The sequence below is a fragment of the Myxine glutinosa genome, chromosome 11, assembly GCF_964187855.1.
Source record: "Myxine glutinosa chromosome 11, kmMyxGlut1.1, whole genome shotgun sequence".
Taxonomy (NCBI): Eukaryota; Metazoa; Chordata; class Myxini; order Myxiniformes; family Myxinidae; genus Myxine; species Myxine glutinosa.
This window is the reverse complement of record NC_136271.1, coordinates 119,176,622-119,200,755: the sequence shown is the minus strand read 5'-3', so window position 1 is coordinate 119,200,755 and position 24,134 is coordinate 119,176,622. Positions and strand designations below refer to the sequence as shown.

Genomic DNA, 24,134 nt, shown 5'->3' with positions numbered 1-24,134 from the left:
GCTGTTTCTCCTTTCCACCTTTCTTCTTCTGCTTCTCACTTTTTGCAAGCTTTCAAACCCAAGTGCTTCAATTACACACAGTCCATTTAGAGCTATGTTGGTGAATTTAAAAAACTGGTGAGGTACCCGTGCTATGCACGGGTGGGAGGCCAGAAGCAAACAGACAATACAGAAACGGCGAATGCTAAAGCATGAAACCAATAAATTCCACATTCCTGTAGCACCTTCAGTCGCACGTCAGACATGGACAGCAAGTTCATGAAGGACTTCCATGAAAAACGTACCCGTTCGCAAACAAACAGGTACGTGTGTTCCATACCCAGTCAATGGCGAATCTGCATATGGTGATCCGCAAATTCACGTTTAGAAAGTAGAAACCGTCACGGCATTTCGTTATTCACTTGAACTCGATATGTCTTTTTTCATTCCAAACAGCATAACTCCAATCACAAATTAAATAACATTAATATAAAAAATAAACTTTTAACAACATTTGTGACATAAACAAATATTTAAATCCTGATGTGAAGTTCCGTACGGTTGGGTGAATACATGTTGTGGTTGTGTGCTTCCCCTTCTCTCCCCATCTTGTCTTCCGCTCCCTCTTTTTGTATATTTTGTTTGTCTGGTTGATTTGTTTGTGAAATAAATGTTAGCTCTTTCATGAGCCTCGATTCAGTATACAAAAAAAATAATAATAATAATAATTACGAATTCAAAATCGTAATTGTATTCACTCAATTCCAATCATCAATTGATACTTTAACAAAACGATTAACACGATTAACGTTTAACGATTTAACATTACGATTGAATGACGGTTGTATTGGGATATTATCAATCCCGCGCATTGCGTAATCTGTCCACTTCCGCATTCACGGCAGGTTCGTAATTCTCATCAAAATCTAAACAGTTTTTGTAGAATTTCAATAAAAGCCACATCACTGTTCATATCGGTAAATATTATTCCATCGTGTTTGGAAAAACTGGAAAATTGGGAAAAAAATTGGAAAAACAATATAGCCTATTTTACTCCAAGGGGTCCCAGGAATACCCACCCAAAATATCGTTGCGATCGGTTGAGCCGTTTTTGCGGTACCTTCGAACGGACAGACAGACATTTGGTGAATCATAGTAAGATAAAAAACACAATCATGTGATCGTCCTTTCCTTATTTTATTCTCTAATTTAGAATATTCAAATGTGCAGCATGCAATAGTGTTTGAAGCAGAAGTGTTGCTGTTGTTGTTGTTGTTGTTGGTAGTGGTGGCATTCACTTGACCAAGTCCACGGCACGGAAACAGCTGATTGATCTCCCAGAAGCGACTAAGAGATCCCACACATCTAGGATGGTGTACCCCCACCTTCATGAAGTCGGGGCCTCCACAGATTTAGAGAGAGTTAGAGAGAGTGAGAGTGAGAGTGAGAGTGAGAGAGAGAGAGAGAGAGAGAGAGAGAGAATTTGAATTTGCAACACCATTTATTTCACAAAAAAACACACCAGGTCAAGTTACATTTTTACAGGAGAGAAAAAAATAGAAAAAAACAACAGTTCTTAATGTTAAAAAGAAAAGTACAAATTCGATTCATTCACAACACATAAGGCTTCATTAATACACCATTTGCATTCAAAGAGTTTGACATTTTCATTCGCCACATAATAATCAAACTCTAACCTTACTCTTGCAGACACCAGCCCTTTAAACATAGGAACAACATCAAACCCATGCCCATTATCAATTTTAATTTTCCTCGATTTATATATTGAATATTTTGCTACAGCAGCTAAGAAGTTCAGGAGGACACCAGAGTCCTTGCAGGAGGGTCTGAAAGATACACCAAAAATAAAAGAATGTGAAGTAAAAGGAAAAGCCAACTGATCAAAAAGGTGTGTGAGAATCAAGAAAAGAGGTATTAGTCTTTCGCATTTCACATAGGCATGAAAGAGATCCTCCTTCTGTACACAGAAGGGGCATGCTACTGGCACTGAGCTGTCAAGATGATGAACAAAGGTGTTCGTAGGGAGAGCCCAATGTGCTAGTCTCCACTGGATATCTGCGAGGAACCCGTAAATAGGTAATTTGTACATATTGGGCCACAGTGGCGTGGCAGGAGACCCTGGCCCTAACCTTTCGGACCACAAGGCCACTCGCGCCACTCCGGAGAAGGATGATGCTTGGTTTTCTCGAAGGAGCTTGTGAATACCCGCCTTTGTTACCAAGTGAAAATGAGATACAAGTTCACCATTCGACTGGAGAGCTGGGAGCACCTTAATTTCAGGGAAAGACAGCCGAACATCCTCGACATTGTTTATACCTTCCCAGCCAATATTTAACTCCTTAAACTTCCTCTTGACGATGCGTATAATTTGGCTGACAATACGCACGGATCTTAAACCAAGAATGGCCGCCACCCTGCCAGCAGACATCCATTTTGTCCCAGATGTATCCCTCAGGTCACAAACTTTGCCAATTCCTCCTTGAGTAAATTTCCTAATCAAAGTCGGACTATGAGGAATGCATGGAAAAAACCCGTTATAGAAAATAGGCTCTTGGATGAACATCCGGCAATTATAAGCCTCAAGGCAACGATGAACCCCAAAACCTTTCCAAACTCTCAGCAAACCCTGATAAAAAGTTGGGATTGAAACTAAGCTGACACGGTCAAGGTTCACCAGGAACAAGTGCCTATCATAACACAGGCCTCCCGCTTGTTGCAACAAGAAAAACGCAAATGAGCGCCAGGGCAGCTCTTCAGCATACAACAGACGTTGCACAGACTGTAGGCGAAAAGCCATAAGCCGGGTGGACACCTCCACAATTCCATGTCCACCCTCCTTCCGAGGATGGTACAGTATTTGCGGCCGAAGCCAGTGGTATCCATTCCAAAAGAAATTAACCAAGACCCGCTGGATGGCTGGTATCAACTCCTTGGGTGGCTGCAAGGCAATTAGTTTATGCCATAATCTTGCTGCTATCAAGTTATTTATAACAAGAGAGCGGCCTTTATAAGAAAGAGATCGCAGCAGTCCTTCCCATCGTTTCAACCGGTGTGTAATTTGTTCAATCATTCCTTCCCAGTTCTTCGTTTCTACTTCCTGGTTGCCAAGATAGACACCAAGATATTTGACTCCATCTGTTTTCCACTCTAGATTATGTGGGAGTGACGGTGGCAGTGTTAAAGAAAGGTTATCTGAACCGCACCATAAGGCTACACTCTTGCCCCAATTTACTTCGGCGGAAGAGGCCGCAGAGTAGTCTTTAAAGCAACGCTGCACCGCAGCAACACTACTTGGGCCCTTAATCAGAACACATACATCATCAGCATAAGCTGTGACCACAAATCTTGAACCAAAAACGGCTCCCACATCCTGGGTTATTCGCTGCCTGATGGATGCTAAGAGTGGTTCAAGGGCAATTATATACAGAAGTCCAGAAAGGGGACACCCTTGACGGATACCCCGACGGAAAGGAAAAGGGGGACATAAACTGTTGTTTACTTTCATCATGCAGAAGGTGTTAGTGTATAACAGCTTGACATAGGAAATGAAAGTTTCGCCAAAACCCATCCGCTCCAGAACAGAAAACAAATATGTATGATCAACACGATCAAAAGCCTTTGTTTGGTCAAGAAACAACAACCCAAAACTGGCACGCAAGTACTTATTACAAGAAATAATATCCCTTATCAGAAAAATATTGTCATAAATTGACCTTCCTGGTACACAGTAGGTCTGGTCAGGGTGCACAATAGAGCTGATCACAGTTCCCAAACGGTTTGCTAAGGCCTTCGACAAAAGCTTGTAATCCGCACACAGCAATGAGACAGGCCGCCAGTTCTCGACTAGTTGAGTGTCCCCAGCCTTTGGCAACAGGCAAATGACTGCTCTTCTGCAGGACAGGGGAAGCTCTCCAACATGAAGGCATTCATCAAATACCTCAAGCAGGTCAGGTCCCACAAGTTTCCAAAAAGTCTTATAGAACTCTCCGGGCAAACCATCAATCCCAGAGGCTTTACCATCCTTCAAGCTCCGCATAGCAGTTTCAAGTTCAGCAGCCGAAACTGACATGTTCAATGTGCGTTGCTGGTCTTCCTCAAGTCTTGGAAGCCCGGTAGTCAGCTCCTGCAAGGTCTCATTACTTATGCTCTGGGGGGAGTACAAGTTTGTATAAAAACCCTTCAAAACAGACTTAATCTCCTGTTGGGAGGTCACTATTGGCCCATTAGCAGCACGTAGCCCATGAATCTGTTGTGATTTTTTAACAGAGTTCTCCAAACCAAACAAGGCCTTATTTGGCATATCCAACGTTAAATAACTCATTCTCATGCGTACCAGGGTGCCCATTGCTCGCTGCCGTACCAGTTCAGTCAACATTGCCTTTTTAGTCCATAGCAGCCGGTCACCTGTAGTGTCTTTCCCAGCCGTATTAATGTTTTCCTCCAGGGCTGCAATTTCAGCCTTTAATGAATCAATCGAGAGATTTTGCAATTTAGTGGCATAAAGACTATATTGTTGACAGAACGATTTGACCTGACCCTTTGCGAGGTCCCACCACAGTCGAAGGTTAGCATGTTCAAATTTGGAGGACCGAATTCTTTCCCACACGGCTCGAAAAGCCTCTTTGAATCTCATATCATTCAGCAGGTGGGTATTAAGTGACCAATACGCACTACCCCCTGAGGTCAGAGGCAAATTAAAACCCATTGAAACCAGGTAATGGTCTGTGAAACCAGTTGGGAGTATCTGGGTTGTGGCCATCACATTTAGCATTGGCTTATTCACGTAGAATCTGTCTAGCCTTGCCATTGATATCCTCCCATCATGGCATCTGCACCACGTATAGCACCGTGAAGTTGGGTGTTGCAACCTCCAAACATCTTTCAAATGCTGATTTTTGATGATGTTCTCCAAAATCCTCATAGAAGCTGGATGGGGTTCATGACCGGTCCTGTCTACGGAAGGATTGATAGTGCAATTGAAATCACCAGCAACACAGATGAAAGCGGTTGTATCCAGTCCTTTTACAAAGTCATGCAGAGTGGAAAAGAACACTCTTCTTTCCATGGGCTCACTCGGTGCATATACGTTCACAATGATGATCCTTTGCGTGTTGCAATAGAAATCCACCGCTATCAGATGTCCCTTATAAATTTCCTTAAAAACAATCTTCCGAGCAGGGATTCTATCACTCAAGGCGATGGCAACACCAGCTTTGGGTGTGGTAAACCCACTCAGCCACCACTGCCCTCGATAAAGTTTTCCCCATTCAGCAACCAGGGTGTTCGTAGCATGAGTCTCCTGTATCAGGATGATGTCGGCTTTCACCCTCTCCATCGCCTGAATTGTCTGAATTTTTCGTAAGGGGGTACAACCCCCATTGATATTCAGGGATGCGATACATATCTTTCGCAAAGCCATTTACAAAGGTAACTCACCCTCCGCCTGCAATTCCTTATTCGCCTTCGTGACCGCTTTCCGAAGACGCTGAAATTGGGCCTCCGAGATTTCCATTGGGTCATTTCTTTGCAGGAGGGGTCTTGCAGCCCTGATGAAAGTTTTCACATCGGGAAAATGGTCTTTGATCACAACGTAGCGTTGCCTAAACGTCTCGTTTAGGAAACTGATGACGTTTTCCTTTGTTGCTTCCATCTGTTCTTCTCCCTGATGATCATTCACAGACACAAGGCTTTGAGCTTCCTCATCCAGCTCCCTAACCACATCAGCGTTGAAACTCCTTTGTTGTGTGTCAGGAGCAGGCACACCTTCTGTGTCATCACCACTGCAGTCTTCTTGTTGCATCACAAGGGGCACATCTGTGCCACCACTGCTGCCTATTATAGGTCTGCTTGGACCATCATCCTTGGTCGTTTCAACCGGATGTGAGCAACAACCGTTGTCACTCAGGCCCTGGGACTGCTCGTTGTCACAAGGGACAATGGTGCCATCATCACAACCAATACTGCTGCATTGATTTTCTTCAACAAGAGCAAGGGGTGAAGTCCTACTCTCCTCTGTTTCGTCACCACCCTGCCCAGCTTGCCGAGAATCATCAGGATAGTCTGAGATACTGTTTGTTTGTACGAGTATCACTTTGCTACCTTTGTCTTCCACCTCGGCGCTCAAAAAGGTACGTTTTAGGTTCCTCTTAGCCTCGGTGCCTTTCATCAATACCTCCTCAAAGACCATATTCTCTTGAGGTTGCAGCCTCTTGTCCACATCGACTGGGTGCACCCCTGCTGCACTAACCTCAGCAACACCGCCACCACTTTCCACACCCTGGTCTTCTGGTGTGGACGTCTGTACTCCACCAGGCTCATGAACGGGGGGCACTGCATCAGTTACAGGGGGGGCCGACCCAGCTGCTGTAGCGTACGTCTTCTTGGCGTCTGGGCAATACTGCTTAGTGTGTCCGTGTGCTCCACATCCGTAGCAGATCAAGGTCTCGGTCGCCATGAAGATTCTATATTCATGCTCGCCTACTTTAAAGGTGTGGGAGGTGTTCAACTGCTTCGCTGCGTCTTTTAGAACAACAAAACAAAAACGTCGAAACGATTGTACGTGCTTCAACCTGCCGTTTCTCGTACGTAGAGGAACCCTAATGATTCGAGAGACGACAGTACCAAACTCACCGAGCTTGTGTAGGATTTCCTCGTTACCTAGAAAAGGCGGAACATTGCTCAGAATGACTTTAACTGCCGGCGTGTCCATCGACGACACAGGAACAAACAGATCGTTTCCCAAGGTCAAACCATTCTGCACAACAATATCGGCCAGACTTATTTGCGAAACAAAAACTACAATTTTGTGATTCATACGAGACGCGGCACGAATGTTACTCACGTCGATCAAATCCCCAATCGCAAGCAAAATGTCATCCATTTCAACTCCCTCCGGCGGGACAAGGCACAGCCCGTGCTTACGCGATAAACCCTCATCGGTAACACGATCGGCAGGCCTTTGGCTACTCCTATTAGCCATATCGTCAAAGGAGAAACGAAGTGAAAGCAAATAGATTTGTATAATCCCAAAAAAAAAGAATAGAAAAAAATATATATTAAGTAACTAAAAACGAAAGCACGGTTTAAACCACGTTAGGAAAAAACGTGGTTCAAACAAACCCTTACCGTGCTGGCTCTCCCTCTCTCTGTCTCGAAGGAGGAGAAAAAAAACGAGGGACAGGTGGTAACGAAGCAGGAAGGGAGGAAAAAGGTCAACATACACGACAAGAGTACAAAAGGAAAAAAAAACAAAGGAAAGGGAAAGGTAAAAGGTTGGTGGGGAGAGGATGAAAAACAACACGAGCCAGGAGCTACAACACACAAGCACGAGCACGCGCCATCTTGCCACGCCCAACACTCGAAACGGCCAGCAGGGGGCGAGAGAGAGAGAGAGAGAGAGAGAGAGAGAATGACAGAGTGACAAGAGGGAAAGGGCCGGTCCATGGGGACTGATCAGCACTCTGACCATGACCGTGCTGCCGTGAAGAATCCAGGCAGCAGGGAAGAATGGGGAAGATTTACCCCCCGACTTGTGTTGGGGGGTACAACCACTGCAGAGAGGCATCCCCGATAGTTGAAAGCAGAAGTGTTGAGGCAGCTGCTTTAAAATGGATCGCCTTATTGCTAAGACCAAAATTTGTACAGATCAAGCTCTAGCTTCTAAAGTTCATCGAGCACAAACACTGATCAAAAATCAACTGATTAATCTGAGAGAACACAGGCAAGAATTAGAAATTAGAATAGAAGTACTTTGGAGTGAAATTAGACACAAAGGAAGGAAAATGGATTTTCCAAATGACTTAACGAACCAGTTGAATGGAATAGCCACAAAAGTTTGCTCCTTTTGTTCAGCTTGAGTGGTAAGTGGGTAAACTCATACAATACTCAGAAAAACTTCGTGATTTATATATTTAATTACTGGAAGCTTTGCTTTAATTGCAAATGATTGAAAAAGCTATGTTAAACATAACTGTAGGCTCCACAAAAGAAAAGCCGCCATTGTGCGTGTGTCCATGTATTTTCCCAGAACACGGATGACCTCCTCGTGGCGTCCGCCGAATGTCCAAGTGATGATGAGGACCTCGAGGAGTGCGAACCAAACTCAGGTATTTGAACAGTTCTCTGTATGCTTTTTAATCATTCTTTTTCATTTAAATCATTCTCACAACTGCTGTCTGATATTCATTCCTCTCAAAATACAAATGTTGGTATTTGAATTGGTGCTCTGTTGAGATTTCTTCATGCGCATTACTTTCATACTCTTGCTACCTCATTTAAAAATACTGTATCTGTCAATTAAAAAATTCAACGATTGGGTCAAAGCTTCCAATGAAAGGAATCCCTCCAGGCTCCCATTTCCCACTTGGAAATAAATTTTCCCAGCTGCCTACCACGTTCCACCTCCAAAGTAGTTTTCTTGGGGAAGGGGCTGGAAGGAAGAGGAGGAATCTCTCGAGACTGAAAATGTGCATGCAGCTGCATTCCTTAGATTAAGAAGCCGACCAAGCGTCCCAGCTGTGCATGCTGTCACAATGTGGGTAGATGTTAATTCGTGTTCAGACTCATTCTGTTGATGATCCTATACTAACACCTTCTATGTGTGCCGTACCATCAGCCACGCTTGCTTATCGGTCCGGCCAGTGCTTCCTTTGCCTGCTCGCGCGCTCTTTTGTTCCGCAGTTACCCTGTTTATTAACTGCTTATAGTCAAACACTGTCGTGCAACCTATTGATTCAAGCCTCGTATTTTTCAAAACATAATTTTTATATGGAATGCAAAACTTCTTCACTGACATTCCAACAGGAACCAAGTGCCAACACTGGCTATTGCCACACTGATCCTCAGCAACAGGTTGTGCTTCACAAACAGATCTCTAGAGCGAGGTGGGAAAAATTACAATAAATGGGATAAACCTTTGGCTATGTGCAGCCTGTTAAAAGGAAAGAGAGAGGAAAAAAAACCCACAAACTTCTGCTCATCATTGTGCCCCACAGCGCAGGTCGTACTACAGTTTGTTTGTTTTTGTATACAGAATCGAGGCTCGAGTAAGAGCTAACACATTGAACATGAAAACATGCACAGACACATAAAACATACAATGAAGGGAGCGGGACACAAGAGGGGGAGAGAGAGGGAAGCACAACAGCAGTAGAGAACAGGAACGTCGGTAGATCTGTGGAAGATAGAGGGCTGGGGAAGGAGTGGTACATGGGTATAAGAAAAATGAACACTTCTAGGAATTTCAGGAAAGAAGTTGGGGATTTAAAGAGGTGGATTTGGGGTGTTTTAAAGGGGGTAGAAAAGATCAAGGTTTTGTATGGGGAAAGATAAGAGATGGTGGTGAACAGCTGTTTTAAATACCAGGAGGGAGGAGAGGGATTGAAGAGAGTGAGAGAGTTTGTTCCAGAGGTGGGAGAAAAGAAGGATGAAGGAGTGAAGGTGAGCAGGGACAGTTGATTTTTTGGCAGTTTCAACATAAGAGGGTTGCTGGCAGATCTTGTGCGTCCTGCAGGAATTTTTGGGGGACAGAGCACAGATTGAGCTGTGGGAGCAAGGCCGGAGAGGAGTGTGAGGACTAGTTGTTGGGGTTGTTGTCTGGGTAGTTGTGAGGCCTAGTTGTTTTCTCTCTCTTGTCGACCTTTTTGCTGTTTGTGTATAGTCAGAGGTTTGGTTTTCTTTGAGTTATTTTCAACAATCATAAACATCTAGCTTCTGTATAGATTTACAGACTTGTTATTTGATCGGTCCACATTGATAAATCTGTGTATGTTTTAGAAAATAAACACAGTATATGGGATTCAAATTTGGATCACACAATTGAAGCAAGTACTCAACAGACAAGGCCATAACGCTACTAATTAGGAGACTTTTGTTTTAACTTCGTCTTTTATTTAGGAGATACGTTTGTTTTGTTTGTTTTTTCCGCAACTTCCCCTCCCTTGTCGACACAATATAATTATTACAATTTCTCCCTTATACTGCAAGTCCTCCGCTGCCACATCTGACTTGGATCACAACGCCAAACAAGCCAATTGAAAGTCAATTAAAGAAATTCAAAAGTTTTAACGAACCTGATTCAATTGTTCGCATCACGAAAGGTCTCAGATTTGTGCAACAAGTTTTGTCGATCGTTTGGGGAGACGTTTCGAAATAGTTCCCCAAAACAGGGATAAAATTGACTTGGTAATGTGCGATATCGATCTATCTACTCAAATATATTGTTGCGGTTCTCTCGCTGGCCTTCTTCCCCTTATCAAGGGGGGATTAATCCCCTTGTCTTTACTGGCCTGGCGGAACCGAGACTTATTACGTCCTTTCCGGGCAAGCGCAAAATAGGGTTTCAGGATCAAATTCTCGCTCGTACCTAAGTACTCGCGCCGCCACGGAAACGAGGTAGCAAGCCTCGCACGAACCACATGAGGTTGGAGTACGCCGAGCGGTTTGTGTACATGTGGTCCGCGCAGTCTTAATTAATGGAACCCGATTGGAGCGGTTCTATTTGTGCCACGCTTAGTCAAATGGAGAAATCACGGGAATGATCGAATCAGGAAGAAAGAAAGAACAGATGGGTTTAATGATTCCCACACGTATGTACAAGGTTCAAGGACGCAGGGACACAGAGCCAGCTTAGACAGTCTTAACTTATCCCTGGACAACGGGCCCGTCTCACTCACACTCACACAGGGGATTGCAGATGTCGATGTTCACCAACGCGCCGATGTGGTCGTCCAGGATCGGCCCCGTCCGGCTCTCCTTGGTCCATGTGCGTCCCGCGAAGTTGGTGATCGGCGAAGACAGGGACTCGTAGCGCGTCTCTCGAACAAAGGAGATATCGGGCGGAACGGCAAGGGGCGGACTTTTACGGCAAAGGGCGGTTACTCAGCCGTTCTTCTGCAAGTGCGGCAAGGCTCATCAAGCTCACCAAGCACCGCGCGTTCTGGCTGTAAGTTCAACAACGAGCACGTCCTTTCCCGTAACTGGTGCAAGTTCTCTTGTTATCTCTCCCTCTCCTCTGCGAGTCCTCCTCTGCAAGTCCTCCTATGCAAGTCCTTTACAACGCTTATCCGGCGTTCCTCTGCAAGTCCTCCTCTGCAAGTCTTGTCCTGCAAGTCCTTCCGAGGGCTTTGTGCATCGGGTTATATAGGTACGCCCCGCGAACCTTCTGGAACTCACCAGACTCTTCTCACCACGCCCTCTGACGCCACCACCTCTGAGCTCTGATTGGCGGCTCATGCTTACCGTCATCGCTCCTGCCGCTACGCCTCGACTCCGCCCTGATCCTCCTCTGCCTGCCTCGTGTTAACTCGCCCAATATGAACCAACGTTAACAAACTGTATTGAGGTTACAGACGTAGGATGATCGGTGGCAGTAGGGCCTATTTTCCTGGCCTTACACAACGCAGAACTAACATAGGAAATGGCCTATTCTCACACATACTAAGAAATAAGTATCTATCTATAATTCCAGTAATCTCTGTGTGTCTGTGTGTTTGTTTGTCTGTGACCGCTGTTTCTCGACAACCACGGGTCCGATATACTTGAAACTTGCCAGGTATATTGCTGGGGACCCGAGGATGTGCCTTTTCAAGGTTTCATATTAATCGGAGAAGTAGTTACCGAGCTATGTCCAAAAAACGATTCAACCAATCAGAGAGCAGCGAGCTATCACGTGTGCCGAACGTGGCGAACAGACTCTGCCTCGGACGGCACATTTGAGAGCGTATTCATTTATTTCACGTTGGCAAACTATGTTGGCGTTAAACTATGTTTTAAAACTAATTCAAACTAATTTGCGATTCATCGTAACTGCGATATGCGACCTTCCGGACAGTCAAATGAGGACGTCACTTCCGGACTTACGGATAGTCATAGTGACGACGTACTGATGCTGAACGTGGCGAGCAGACGCTGTAAGGTACGATCGATTGTAGTACACGTTTATAATAACTCTGCCGATACAGGCCCGATTAACTGCAGCGCCATCCGAGCTGCGGCGTCGGGACGATACATTCATTGTACGGTCACATCACGCACTTACGGGCACGCCCATGGGCCCATGGGCACGCCCATGCATGCATGGGCGAAGACATTTTTTTTTTTTTTTTTTTTTTGGCAAGGAACGGGCACCCACGTACGGGCACGTCCTAGTACTACAAATGAGGCTACATGTTGCTTGTGTGACTATCTATGGGGGGCAAACCTTTAACATTTATTGAAATCACTGTACAAACCTCAAAACCGTAACAATATCTATCTATATTAATTTATCTCCTTCCTATTCCATTCCTGTTTTTTCTTTTTCTTTCTTTCTTTCTTTCTTTCTTTCTTTCTTTCTTTCTCTTTCTCTCTCTCTCTCTCTCTCTCTCTCCCCTGTCCCTCCCTCTAATTTTTCCTCCCACCCGCCCCCCCCCCCCTCTCCTCTCTCTCTCCCTCTCTATTCTCTCTTATTGTCTGTAATTGTCTTTTTTTTTCTTTTTTCTTTTTTTGTATCCCACAGAATTGAGGCTCGTGAAAGAGATAACATTTATTTCACAAACAAATCAAACAGACAAACAAAATACAGACTTGGCATTTAATATGGAATATTTTTTTGTGGGGGTGAACTTACTTTTCAAGATGACTTAGAACCAAAAATTCATTGGAATTATGTTGAAATTATTCTAGATTTTGTTAATGTGACCTTTAAAAGAAACAAAAACCACATTTGACATTTCGAAGCAAATAAATTGATCCTTGAAAGTGATGTAAACTGATATCGAACTCAATTCATGGACAGTACTGTGTTAAACTTCTGTACGTTTTCCAGAAGTATCTCTTTATTTTACACATGGCCCAAAAAAAATTTCAACAAAAACAAAAGTTAAATCATGACTGGGATTACGGACAGTAAAATTACAGTTCAGTACTTCGTGTAACCCCCACGAGCATTCAGGAGAGCACGTACACGTCGAGGCATGCTGTTCGCGAGATTTGCCAAGGTTTGGACAGGAATCGCTTGCCATGCAGTGACAATAGCCTGCTGCAATTCACGCACAGTGGTGGGCTGCTGGACTAAGTTGTCGATTTGACGCGTTAATTCTGCCCACAAGTTCTCTGTCGGATTCATATCCGGGGACATGGCAGGCCAGTCCATATGCTCGACACCACGGTCAACAAGAAAGTGTTGGATCATGCGAGCACGATGAGGCCGTGCATTGTCATCTTGGAAGACAAAGTTTCCTCGAAAGGCTGCACGAACAAATGGAAGCAATGTTTCTTCCAGAATGGCCCTGTACTTGAACTGGTTCAGGTTTCCATTCAGAACAACCAGGTCAGTTTTGCCCCTGCATGAAAAGCAGCACAAACGGTCACCCCACCACCTCCAGCTTGGACTCTTGGCACTATACAATCTTCGTTGTAGGCTTCATGCACTTGTCTGCATACTCGGACGCGGCCATCTTGACGATAGACCAGAAATCTAGACTCCTCACTGAAGGTCACGTAATTCCAGTGTCCTGGCTGCCATTGACGGTGCTCTCCGGCCCATTGCAATCGGCGCTGGCTGTGTTGTCTGGTCAGGCGTGGCTTTCTCAGGGGACGCCTGGCACGATAGCCTGCTTGAACCAGTTGTTGGTTGACTAGCCTTCTGGATACAGGCACATTTGTCAGTTGCTGCCACTCAGCCCCAAGCCGATTAGCTGACTTGGTACGGACATTGTAGACTAACCGGGGCAGCTGGCGATCATCTCTCCTTGTGATTCTGCGGGGACGTCCTGGCCTCGGTATTGGAGTAGGGACACCCCTCTGAGCATTTCGTTTCAGGATCTTTGACACCTGACCTTGAGTGATGTCATACTGCCAAGCAATAGCACGCTGTTTCATGCCGGAATTTCGTAAAGCCACCACTCCATGACAAACAGCATTGTCAAGTTGATGGACCATCTCCAGAGGAAGCGGCAATAACTTTTGTAGACGTGCAGCAGTTGTTTTCCACTAATACAGAACCAACAACCCTTATATACCCGATTGTGAAGCCAATCGTCAAATGTACCTGTCCTTACATTTTGTCACGCCACCTGTGATATTATCCTGTTATTGACTTCTTGCTGCGAAAGACAATCAGTGACATGGTTCTTTTGACAAAGAAATCACCGAAGCGTAAAAGAAACTCACCAGATTGATATATTGAGTTCAGAAAGTAAACCCAAGTCAAGAATAAAAAAAATATTCCATATTAAATGCCAAGTCTGTATATAAAAAGAGGGAGCGGAATACAAGATGGGGAGAGAAGTGGAAGTACACAAACACAACATTTGAGAGCAGGGAGATGTGTGGGAGGGAGAGGGCTTGGGGGGAGGAGGCGTGGGAAGGGGGGGGGGGGTGGGAGAAGTATAAAACACAAGGACACCAAGGACTTCCAGGACAGAAGTTGGTATTTCAAAAAAGTGGATTTGGGGTTAAATTAGCGGGGGTAGAAAAGATCAAGGTTTTGGATGGGGGAAGATAAGAGATGGTGGTGAACAGCTGTTTTAAAGACCTGGAGGGTGAAGTGGGATTGAAGAGAGTGAGGGAGTTTGTTCCAGAGGCGGGAGAAAAGAGGAATGAAGGAGTGAAGGTGAGCAGAGAGTCTTGATTTTGGCAGTTTAACCATAAGAGGGTTGCAGGCAGATCTTGTGCGACCTGTAGGAATATTTGGGGGACAGAGCCCAGAGAGAGCTTGGGGGACAAGGCCAGAGAGGAGTCGGTAGAAGACGGAAAGACCACCAACCTGCCTGCGGTGAGTGAGTGAAAGGCCCTTGGAGTTAGCTTCATCGCGGGAGATTCCAGTGATTCTCAACGCTTTGGTTTCAACAGCGTGAAGACGAGCTAGGTGTGAGGCAGGAGCACCAGCCCAGAGGGGAGAGCAGTATTCCATTGAGCTGCGGATGAAAGCCTTGTATGTGGTGAGGAGCTCAGGTGTGCCAAGGAAGGACTTCGCACGACGGAGGATGCCCAGTCGGTGACTGGCTTTGGAGGCCAGATTTGAAATGTGGTTTTCACAGGAAAGATCATGGCAGATAGTGAGACCCAAAAGATGAGTGACAGAACTTCTTGGAGAGGATTATTCAGAAAGTGGATGGGAGGGTTCTCCATTCGGTCTTTTCGGAGAGACATCGTAAGAGCGTGAGATTTGTCAGGATTGAAAGAGATGTTCCACTTGTTTGCCCAGTCTGTGATTTTGTCCAGGTCTGCAAAGAGTGAGGAGGCTGCAGACTGCCGATCTGAGGGCTGAGGAATGGAACGACAGAGAGTAGAGTCATCAGCAAAGAGATAGAGAGGATTTTCAAGAGAGTCAGAGAGATCATTGATGAAGACCAGAAAAAGCACAGAGCCCAGAACACTGCCTTGGGGAACTCCAGCCTGAACAGGAAGAGGAGATGAGAGAAACACATTCAGGGCCACACGTTGACTTCGACAAGAAAGGAAGTCCGCCAGCCATGCGTGGAGATTTCCATGGATACCAAAGGAGGAGTGTTTGGTGAGCAGAGCGGGGTGCCAGACCGTATCGAAGGCACGTGATATGTCAAGGGACACAGCTCTAATTTCCTGTTTGGCATTGAGGACCTCCATCCATTGTTGAGAAAGCAGAAGCAGCAAGTCCAGAGTAGAGTGACCTGGTCTGAAACCAAATTGATGATCAGAGATCAAGCCATTGGAGAAGAGGAAAGATTTCATATCCGAAGCAATGACGGATTCCATGACTTTGCTGATAATTGGGCGAAGGTTGATTGGTCTGTAGTTGCTAGGATCTGTTTTTGCACCTTTTTTGTGCAAAGCGGTGATGTCGGCTGATTTCCAAGCAGATGGCAGATGACCTTGAGCAAAAGAGAGGGTGAAGAGAACAGAGAGAGGGAGTGAAAGAGCGGAAGAACAGGATTTTAGGACCCGTGGGCTGATGCCGTCAGGTCCAGTTGCAGAATCAGAGTCGAGGGTTGACAGAAACTTTTCCACCTTGTCAGGAGGAAAGGACACAGAGTCCAGGAGCAGCTGGGTATGACTGGGTATGGTGGGTACAGAGAGGGATGGGTTTGGAATACAAGATTTAGAGGCAAACACAGAGTTGAGGCATTCAGCTTTTTCACGTGCGGAGTCAGCCGTGTAGCCATTTGAGGTGAGGGAGGGGATGGAGGGGGAACAAACACCAGAAACAGATTTGACCAGACGCCACCAGGATTTGGAAGAGGGAGACAGATAAGAGAGTTCGGTCTTGAGAACGGAGATATATTGTTTCCTGGGTCTCCTGAGGGTGGACACACACTTGTTTCGGGCTTTGTGAAAGGAAATGAGATTTCCTTCTGTTGGATTTGCTTTCCAGGAGACTAAAGCAAGTTGTTTCTGGGCAACAGCCTCACCACAAGATTCCGTGTACCATGGACGGGAGGAAGGGTATGACAACTGAAGACGAGATGGGATAAATCTGTGCATGAGAGAGAGCAATTTACTTTGTAAGAATTCCCAGGCTGAGTTGATGTCAGAGGCAGTAGAGATGGGAGACCAGTCCAGATGATTGATGGCTGCTTGAAGACCGTGCCAGTTGGCCTGAGTGAAATGCCAGACTCGTCGACGCTGAGGAGGCTCTCTGAGAATGGTCAGAGAGATGTCCACTTTAACAAGCACATGATCAGATGAGCCGATTGGAGCAGAAGAAGAGCAGCAGACATTTTCAGGGAAGTTAATCATAACCAAGTCCAGAAGAGAAGATGCTCCGTTGACTGAGATTCGGGTCTGGAAATTGACAGATTGTGTCAGTCCCAGTGAGTCGCAGAAGTCCTTTCCTGAAGAGCCATGGCTGGTGAGAGAGGTACCCACACCCAGCCAACTGGCATGGTGACAATTGAAATCGCCACATATGAGGAAGAGAGAGTTGGGATGGGTAGATAGAAGTTGGTCCATATAATCAGACAGCGAGATGTAGATGGAGTCATCACTGTTTGGTGGACGGTACAACACACATATGAACAAAAGGTGGGAGCGATGGGGAAGCCGTACCAAAGGTATTCCTGGGGGTGAGGTGGAGAGAGGGCAGTGCAGGGCGAGTGAGGAAGAGTTTTTTTATAAAGATAGCAAGCCCACCTCCAGGACGAGGCTCAGGTCTATCATACCGGAGGAGGGAGTAACCTGGAAGAGATAGCAAGGAATCAGAGACATCATGAAGGAGGAAAGTTTCTGTTAAGCAGATCACGTCTGGTTTGTCAGAAGCAACCTGTTTGGAGAGATCAGTCAAGTTTGAGCGAAGGCCCCGGATGTTTGAGGTCCATACCGTTAATGAAGAGGAAGGGGGAGCATCGGATACAGAACAGGGGGGGGGAGGGGTAGGGTAAGATGTGGAAGAGGAGGAAGTGGTAGGGAGAGCTGCTGAATGTGTGTCAGAGATTTCAGAATAGCTTGGAGAAAGGGAAGAATGGGGCGGACAAAAGGTTTGATGGTTTTGATGGTTTGATGGGTGACGCACAGTGAGGTGTTATTTGAGGAGGGGGAAGAGCGAGGCAGAAGGTTGGGGGAGATTAAGGTGAAAGTTGGAAGGGGGAAGAAGCGGGGAGGACGCTTTGAGGAGGAGGGGTGAGAGGGGAGTCTAGGTGGGGAGGAGCGAGGGAGAGTCTCGTAGGGGAGGGGTGTGGGGGGAGTTTAGGAGGGAAGGGGCAAGGGGGGAGATTTGAAAGGGATGGGTGATGGGGAAGATTTGGAGGGGAGGGGCAGGGGGGAAAATTTGAAAGAGATGGGTGATGGGGAAGATTTGGAGGGGAGGGGAAAGGGGGTAGATTTGGAGAGGAGGGGTGATGGGGAAGTTTTGGAGGGGAGGGGTGATGGGGAAGTTTTGGAGGGAAGGGGTAATGGGGAAGATTTGGAGGGGAGGGGCAAGGGGGAATATTTGAAAGAGATGGGTGATGGGGAAGATTTGGAGGGGAGGGGCAAGGGGGTAGATTTGGAGGGGAGGGGTGATGGGGAAGTTTTGGAGGGGAGGGGTGATGGGGAGGTTTTGGAGGGAAGGGGTGATGGGGAAGATTTGGAGGGGAGGGTGAGATTGGATTTTAGAAAGTGTACGATTAATGGGAAACAAACATTTATTGCAAAATGAGTTTCTTGTGACCTTCGAGTCAAAAATACGTTTGAGGACGCTGAAGGATGGGTGGAGTGCTGGAGAGTTTCGGGAATGTAGAAAAGAGGAACTGTAAGAGATGGAATTTTTTTTTGGAATGAATAGATTTGGTGAGCAAGTCGAAAGCATCCTTTTATAGAAGAAGAAGAAAAAGGTGTTATAATATACGACAGAATACAGTTCTTCAGGGGAAAGTTTAAACATTTTAAAATTGAGCAGTGAAAACTATCTGGGGAAATGGAAATGGGGGTGAAACACGTGATCGAAGAACGAACGAACAAATAAGAACAACGAATAAACGAATAAGAACAGAGAAGGAAAAAAAATATATATATATATTTTTAAAGTTGAGATTTTAAACAAGGGAGTATGGTGTGAAAGACTGGGACAAAAACAGAAAATGAAAGTAATTGCAGTGCAATCGACGGACCGCTGAGAGAAAAACAAAGCCTCAAGGTCGGACACGGTAGCCTACTAGGCCTCAAAATATGCGACACTAATTAACCGACGATTTTGTATACATGTATGAAAAATTAACACCGAGAATCTTACTAAAGACACACTGTAGGTACACACACCGAATGATAGATACAGTTTCGACAAAAAACACAATTGTGAAAAATTACTTAACTTCGAAAGCGTGAGCGCATGGACAGCTTCGAAAAGACGTGACCTCCAATCGTGCGCATGCGCAAAGGTCTTTTATTCTTTTTCTCTCTTTCTCTCTCTCTCTCTCTCTGTCTCTGTCTCTGTCTCTGTCTCTCTCTCTCTCTGACCCAGTTTGGTGTTAATATACAACTTTATAATATGGTGAGACAGGCAATCAGAGGCAATAATGGAAGATTAATCAAACCATAATGGTTGCCTTGTGCTTTGCTTTCATTGATACTTCCATCCACTGCCAGTTTGCTTTTATTGCATTTCAAAATAATAATTAAAAAAATTGAGAACTAAAGTAATAGATAGATTCGATTTGGGATTTTACATTGCAATATTCTATAAATCCCTCAGTATTTTCTGAGATGTATTTTCACTGTTGGTACTATTATGGATAAATTCTGAATTTCTACTTCACACTGTGGTGATCAGTGCTGAGCGAGTGCAGACAAAGGTGTGTGTGAGGTGGAGATAAGTAGGGATGAGGCAAAGGAGAAGTTTGGTTTAATGGAGATGTAAATATGAAACATGTAGTCAATTCATTCTGTCGGAGAGTCACGGGCAGAATGAGGCATCAATCTTTGTGCCGTCCCTCGGATGGATGTTAAACTGGGCATCCGGTCTGCCAGCATTAGTTGGTGCACGTTAAGGATCCCATATTATGGTATCCTTTGCCAAGGGTCGGTGAGCTATTGCTGTCTCCGTAAACAAATTCCAAATTCACGCCCTAACCTACAAAGGGGCATTACATCAGTGGCACACACCCTACAAGGGGGAATTACATCAGTGGCACACACCCTACAAGGGGGAATTACATCAGTGGCACACACACCATACAAGGGGGCATTACATCAGAGGCACACACCCTACAAGGGGGCATTGCATCAGTGGCACACACCCTACTAGGGGGAATTACATCAGTGGCACACACACCCTACAAGGGGGCATTGCATCAGTGGCACACACCCTACAAGGGGGCATTACATCAGTGGCACACACCCTACAAGGAGGAATTACATCAGTGGCGCACACACCCTACAAGGGGGCATTGCATCAGTGGCACACACCCTACAAGGGGGCATTGCATCAGTGGCACACACCCTACTAGGGGGAATTACATCAGTGGCACACACACCCTACAAGGGGGCATTGCATCAGTGGCACACACCCTACAAGGGGGCATTGCATCAGTGGCACCCACACCCTACAAGGGGGCATTGCATCAGTGACACACACCCTACAAGGGGGCATTGCATCAGTGGCACACACCCTACAAGGGGGCATTGCATCAGTGGCACACACCCTACTAGGGGGAATTACATCAGTGGCACACACACCCTACAAGGGGGCATTGCATCAGTGGCACACACCCTACAAGGGGGCATTGCATCAGTGGCACCCACACCCTACAAGGGGGCATTGCATCAGTAGCACACACCCTACAAGGGGGAATTGCATCAGTGGCACACACCCTACAAGGGGGCATTGCATCAGTGGCACACATCCAACAAGGGCAAATTGCATCAATGGCACACACCCTACAAGGGGGCATTGCATCAGTGGCACACACCCTACAAGGGCAAATTGCATCAATGGCACACATCCTACAAGGGGAAATGGCATCAGTGGCACACACACCCTACAAGGGGGCATTGCATCAGTGGCACACACACCCTACAAGGGGGCATTGCATCAGTGGCACACACACCCTACAAGGGGACATTACATCAGTGGCACACACCCTACAAGGGGGAATGGCATCAGTGGCACACACCCTACAAGGGGGAATTGCATCAGTGGCACACACCCTACAAGGGGACATTGCATCAGTGGCACACACACCCTACAAGGGGACATTACATCAGTGGCACACACCCTACAAGGGGGAATTGCATCAGTGGCACAAGAGGAGGCCATTGGGCCTGTCATGCCTGCACTACATCAATCCCAGAAACCATCACTCAGCCACACACAAGAGAACCACAAGTCCTGCCAATATCCCTTTTCCCCCTTATTTCCAATGCATCTGGGTACCTATTTAATTCCAATATATATCTGCTGCCACTACTTTTCTAGGGAGACCAATCCATGCATGAACTACTCTCTGACTGAAATACCCATGTTTTTATTGTTGTTTGTTTCCATAGTCGAGGGTCGTAGAAGAGCTAGCATTAGAACACTGAATGGATCAGGATGCATCAGGAAAAAAGGAACAGCAGAGCCGAAGGCCAAGACAAAGAGAATTGGACAAACAATGTGTGTGGAGAGGAATGGGGAGCAGGAGAGGATGCATAGGGTGGAAAAGAAGGATGCAGAAGGGAACTCTCAGGAGGGAAAACTGGAAAGTTGGAAGGAGGATGGACTGGGGTGGAAGGACGGAGGAAACCCCTCATAATCACCTCCTTTTTGATGTATAAAGCCATTTTTCCTTCTGCCACTCCTCGTAGCTTAGTCTAGGCCCGGAATCAATCTTGTATCCATATCGTCTTCTATTTCAATGTCAGCTAAGTCCTTCCTTACATATGGTGAACAAGATTGTACACAATATTGTTGATGTGGCTTCAATAAATTCCTATACAGTGTTAACACAACCTCTTTTGATTTTTAATTAATCCCCCAACAAATTGAACCTAACACCCTCTTTGCTTTACCCACAGCTTCCTGGCACGGTGCTGTCTGTTTACGCCGACCCCGTATCTATTACGAGCCCTAGTTCCTTCTCCTGTGTGACACACTCCAAGACTGATCATTGCATTATACAATCCTTATTTCATTATTCTTACCCATCCCAATAACCTTACATCCCAAGAATCCATCCCATCCCAAGAATCCCATCCTTGTGTTAAACTGCATCTGGCAATCTTTTGGCCAATCTATGAAAGTATCTTGACTTTCCTGATTTTTTCTTCCTCTTTACCTTATGGGAATATAACTTTTCTGCACCCTGCACATTTCCTCATTGAAGGTTGTCCATTTCACCGAAGCATTTTACCGCAGGCAAGTAGGTGGTCTTTCTGTCTTCTACTGACTCCTCTCCGGCCTTGCTCCCCCAGCTCTCTCTGGGCTCTGTCCCCCAAATATTCCTACAGGACACACAAGATCTGCCAGTAACCCTCTTCTGGTGAAATTGCCAAAATCAAGACTCTCTGCTCACCTTCACTCTTTCATTCCTCTTTTCTCCCGCCTCTGGAACAAACTCCCTCACTCTCTTCAATCCCACCCCTCCCACCAGATCTTTAAAACAGCTGTTCACCACCATCTCTTGTCTTCCCCCATCCAAAACCTTGATCTTTTCTACCCCATTAATTCACCGCAGATCCACTTTGTTTTGAAATCCCGACTTCTTTCTTTCCTGGAAGTTCGAGCAGTGTCCATGTGTTTGATACCTTTCTCTTCCACCCCATGCCCCCCCCCCCCCCACGCCTTCCCATGCCTCCTCCCCCAAGCCCTCTCCCTCCCACAGATCTTCCGATGTCCCTGTTCTCTGCTGTTGTACTTGTGTGCTTCCCTCTCTCTCCCCATCTTGTCTCCTGCTCCCTTTATTGTATGTTTTGTGTGCCAGTTTTTTTTTTTGTGATTGATGTTAGCTCTTACACGAGACTCGATCTTCTATACAAAAAAATAAAATATATAAAAAAGACCACCCACTCAATAACCTTACCCAATTTATACAACAACAACAACAACATGCATTTTAAGGCCATTTTCCCTGCTAGAGCGGGGGTTAGCCTTGCGGTCCCCATGACAATCTTCTCCATTTTGCCCTATTTTCTGCATCTCTCCTTGTTAACCCCCTTGCCCGCATTTCTTCTTCCACGATCTTTAACCAAGTCTTTCTCGGTCTTCCCCGTCCTCTACTTCCTTCTACATTCATTTCCATCACTCTTCTCAACCAGTCACTTTCATCCTTCCTCAACACATGACCAAACCATCTCAACCTGTTCCTCTTCACAGCATCAATCACAGGCTCTATTCCCATCATCTTTCGCAATTCATCATTTGTCTTCCTCTCTCTCAACGATACTCCGCACATCCATCGAACCATTCGCATTTCCACCCTTTCCAGCCTTCGTTACTGCTCTACGTTCATTACCCATGTGTCGCTCCCATAAATCATAACACTTCTCACACATGCAGCATACACCTTTCCCTTCAGCTTCAACGACACTCCCCTCCTCATCAGCACGCCACTCAGTTCCCGAAACTTCTTCCATGCACATCTCACTCTAGCAACCGTTGCCGAGTCTGATCCACATTCTCCATTCAGCATGTCTCCGAGGTAGCAAAATGTTTTCACACCTTCCAGCTTTACGCCGTCTCCAAGATCCAACTCAACATTTCCTCCATCTGCAGCTCCCTCTGTGCACACCTTACATTTGAATGTAGCTGCCACACTGGTTAATGACCCTCTCAGACCACTACATTTTTGATGAACCCACTCAGCGCACATTGTACATTGAATGGAGTGCACTCCGACACCCTTCCTGCACACAGCTCAGGGCCACTTCCCAGTTCTTTCCACCTCACCACATGCTTTACCACTTGCCATCACCTTCGTCTTTCCGATATTCACCTTCAGACCTTTTGTCTCCATACATTCCTTCCACTTGTTCATCTTTTCCTTCAGTCCATCCATACTTTCCGCAATCAACACCAGATCATCTGCATACAACAACTCCCACGGTAAACCCTCCTTTACGTTCTGAGCCAGCACCTCCATCACAGCAACAAATAGTAGTGGACTTAGTACCGACCCCTGATGCACTCCCACCTTCACCTCAAACTCACCACTGTTCCCGTCTTTCGTCCTTACAGCTGTGAGTGCTCTTTTGTACATTGCCATCACTACTCTGATCAACCATTCTTCCACTCCTAACTTCCTCAATGCCCATGTCAATACTTTGCATGGAACCCTATCGAATGCTTTCTCCAGATCAACAAACCCAAGAAACAACTTCTTCCTCTTCTCCATGTACTTCTCCTGCAACTGCCTCACAATGAAAAGCACATCTGTCGTTCCTCTTCCTGGCATAAATCCAAACTGCATTTCGTCGGTCTTCACTTTCTTCCTTATCCTCCTCTCCAACACCCTTTCCAATACCTTCATTCCATGCTCCAATAACTTTATCGCTCGGTACGAGCCACACTCCAGAGGGTCACCTTTCCCCTTGTATAGAGGGACGAGGGTACTCAGTTCCCAATCCACTGGAATGCGGCCTTCTTTCACCACCAGATTACAGATCTCTGTCATTCTCTTCACACCCCAACTTCCTGCTGCCTTCAACATATCTCCCACAACTCCTGTCGGCCCTCCCACTTTTCTACTCTCGATTGCTTTTATCGCTTCCTCAACTTCATTCTC

At 46.0% G+C, this 24,134-nt stretch overlaps 1 protein-coding gene and 1 long non-coding RNA gene across 2 annotated transcripts in view; one reads left to right on the top strand and one right to left on the bottom strand.

Annotated features, from left to right (window-relative positions):
- LOC137436928 (neurexin-1) overlaps positions 1–24,134 on the top strand; it is a 1,559,617-nt gene that overhangs the window by 1,507,791 nt on the left and 27,692 nt on the right. The window contains exon 20 of the mRNA XM_068131164.2: positions 8,027–8,105. Within this exon, the coding sequence (XP_067987265.2) occupies positions 8,027–8,105 (79 nt within the window). The remainder of the gene's footprint in view (positions 1–8,026; positions 8,106–24,134) is intronic.
- The window catches only part of LOC144894345 (uncharacterized), a 46,571-nt gene that overhangs the window by 16,768 nt on the left and 5,669 nt on the right, over positions 1–24,134 (bottom strand). The gene's annotated exons all lie outside the window — the stretch shown is intronic.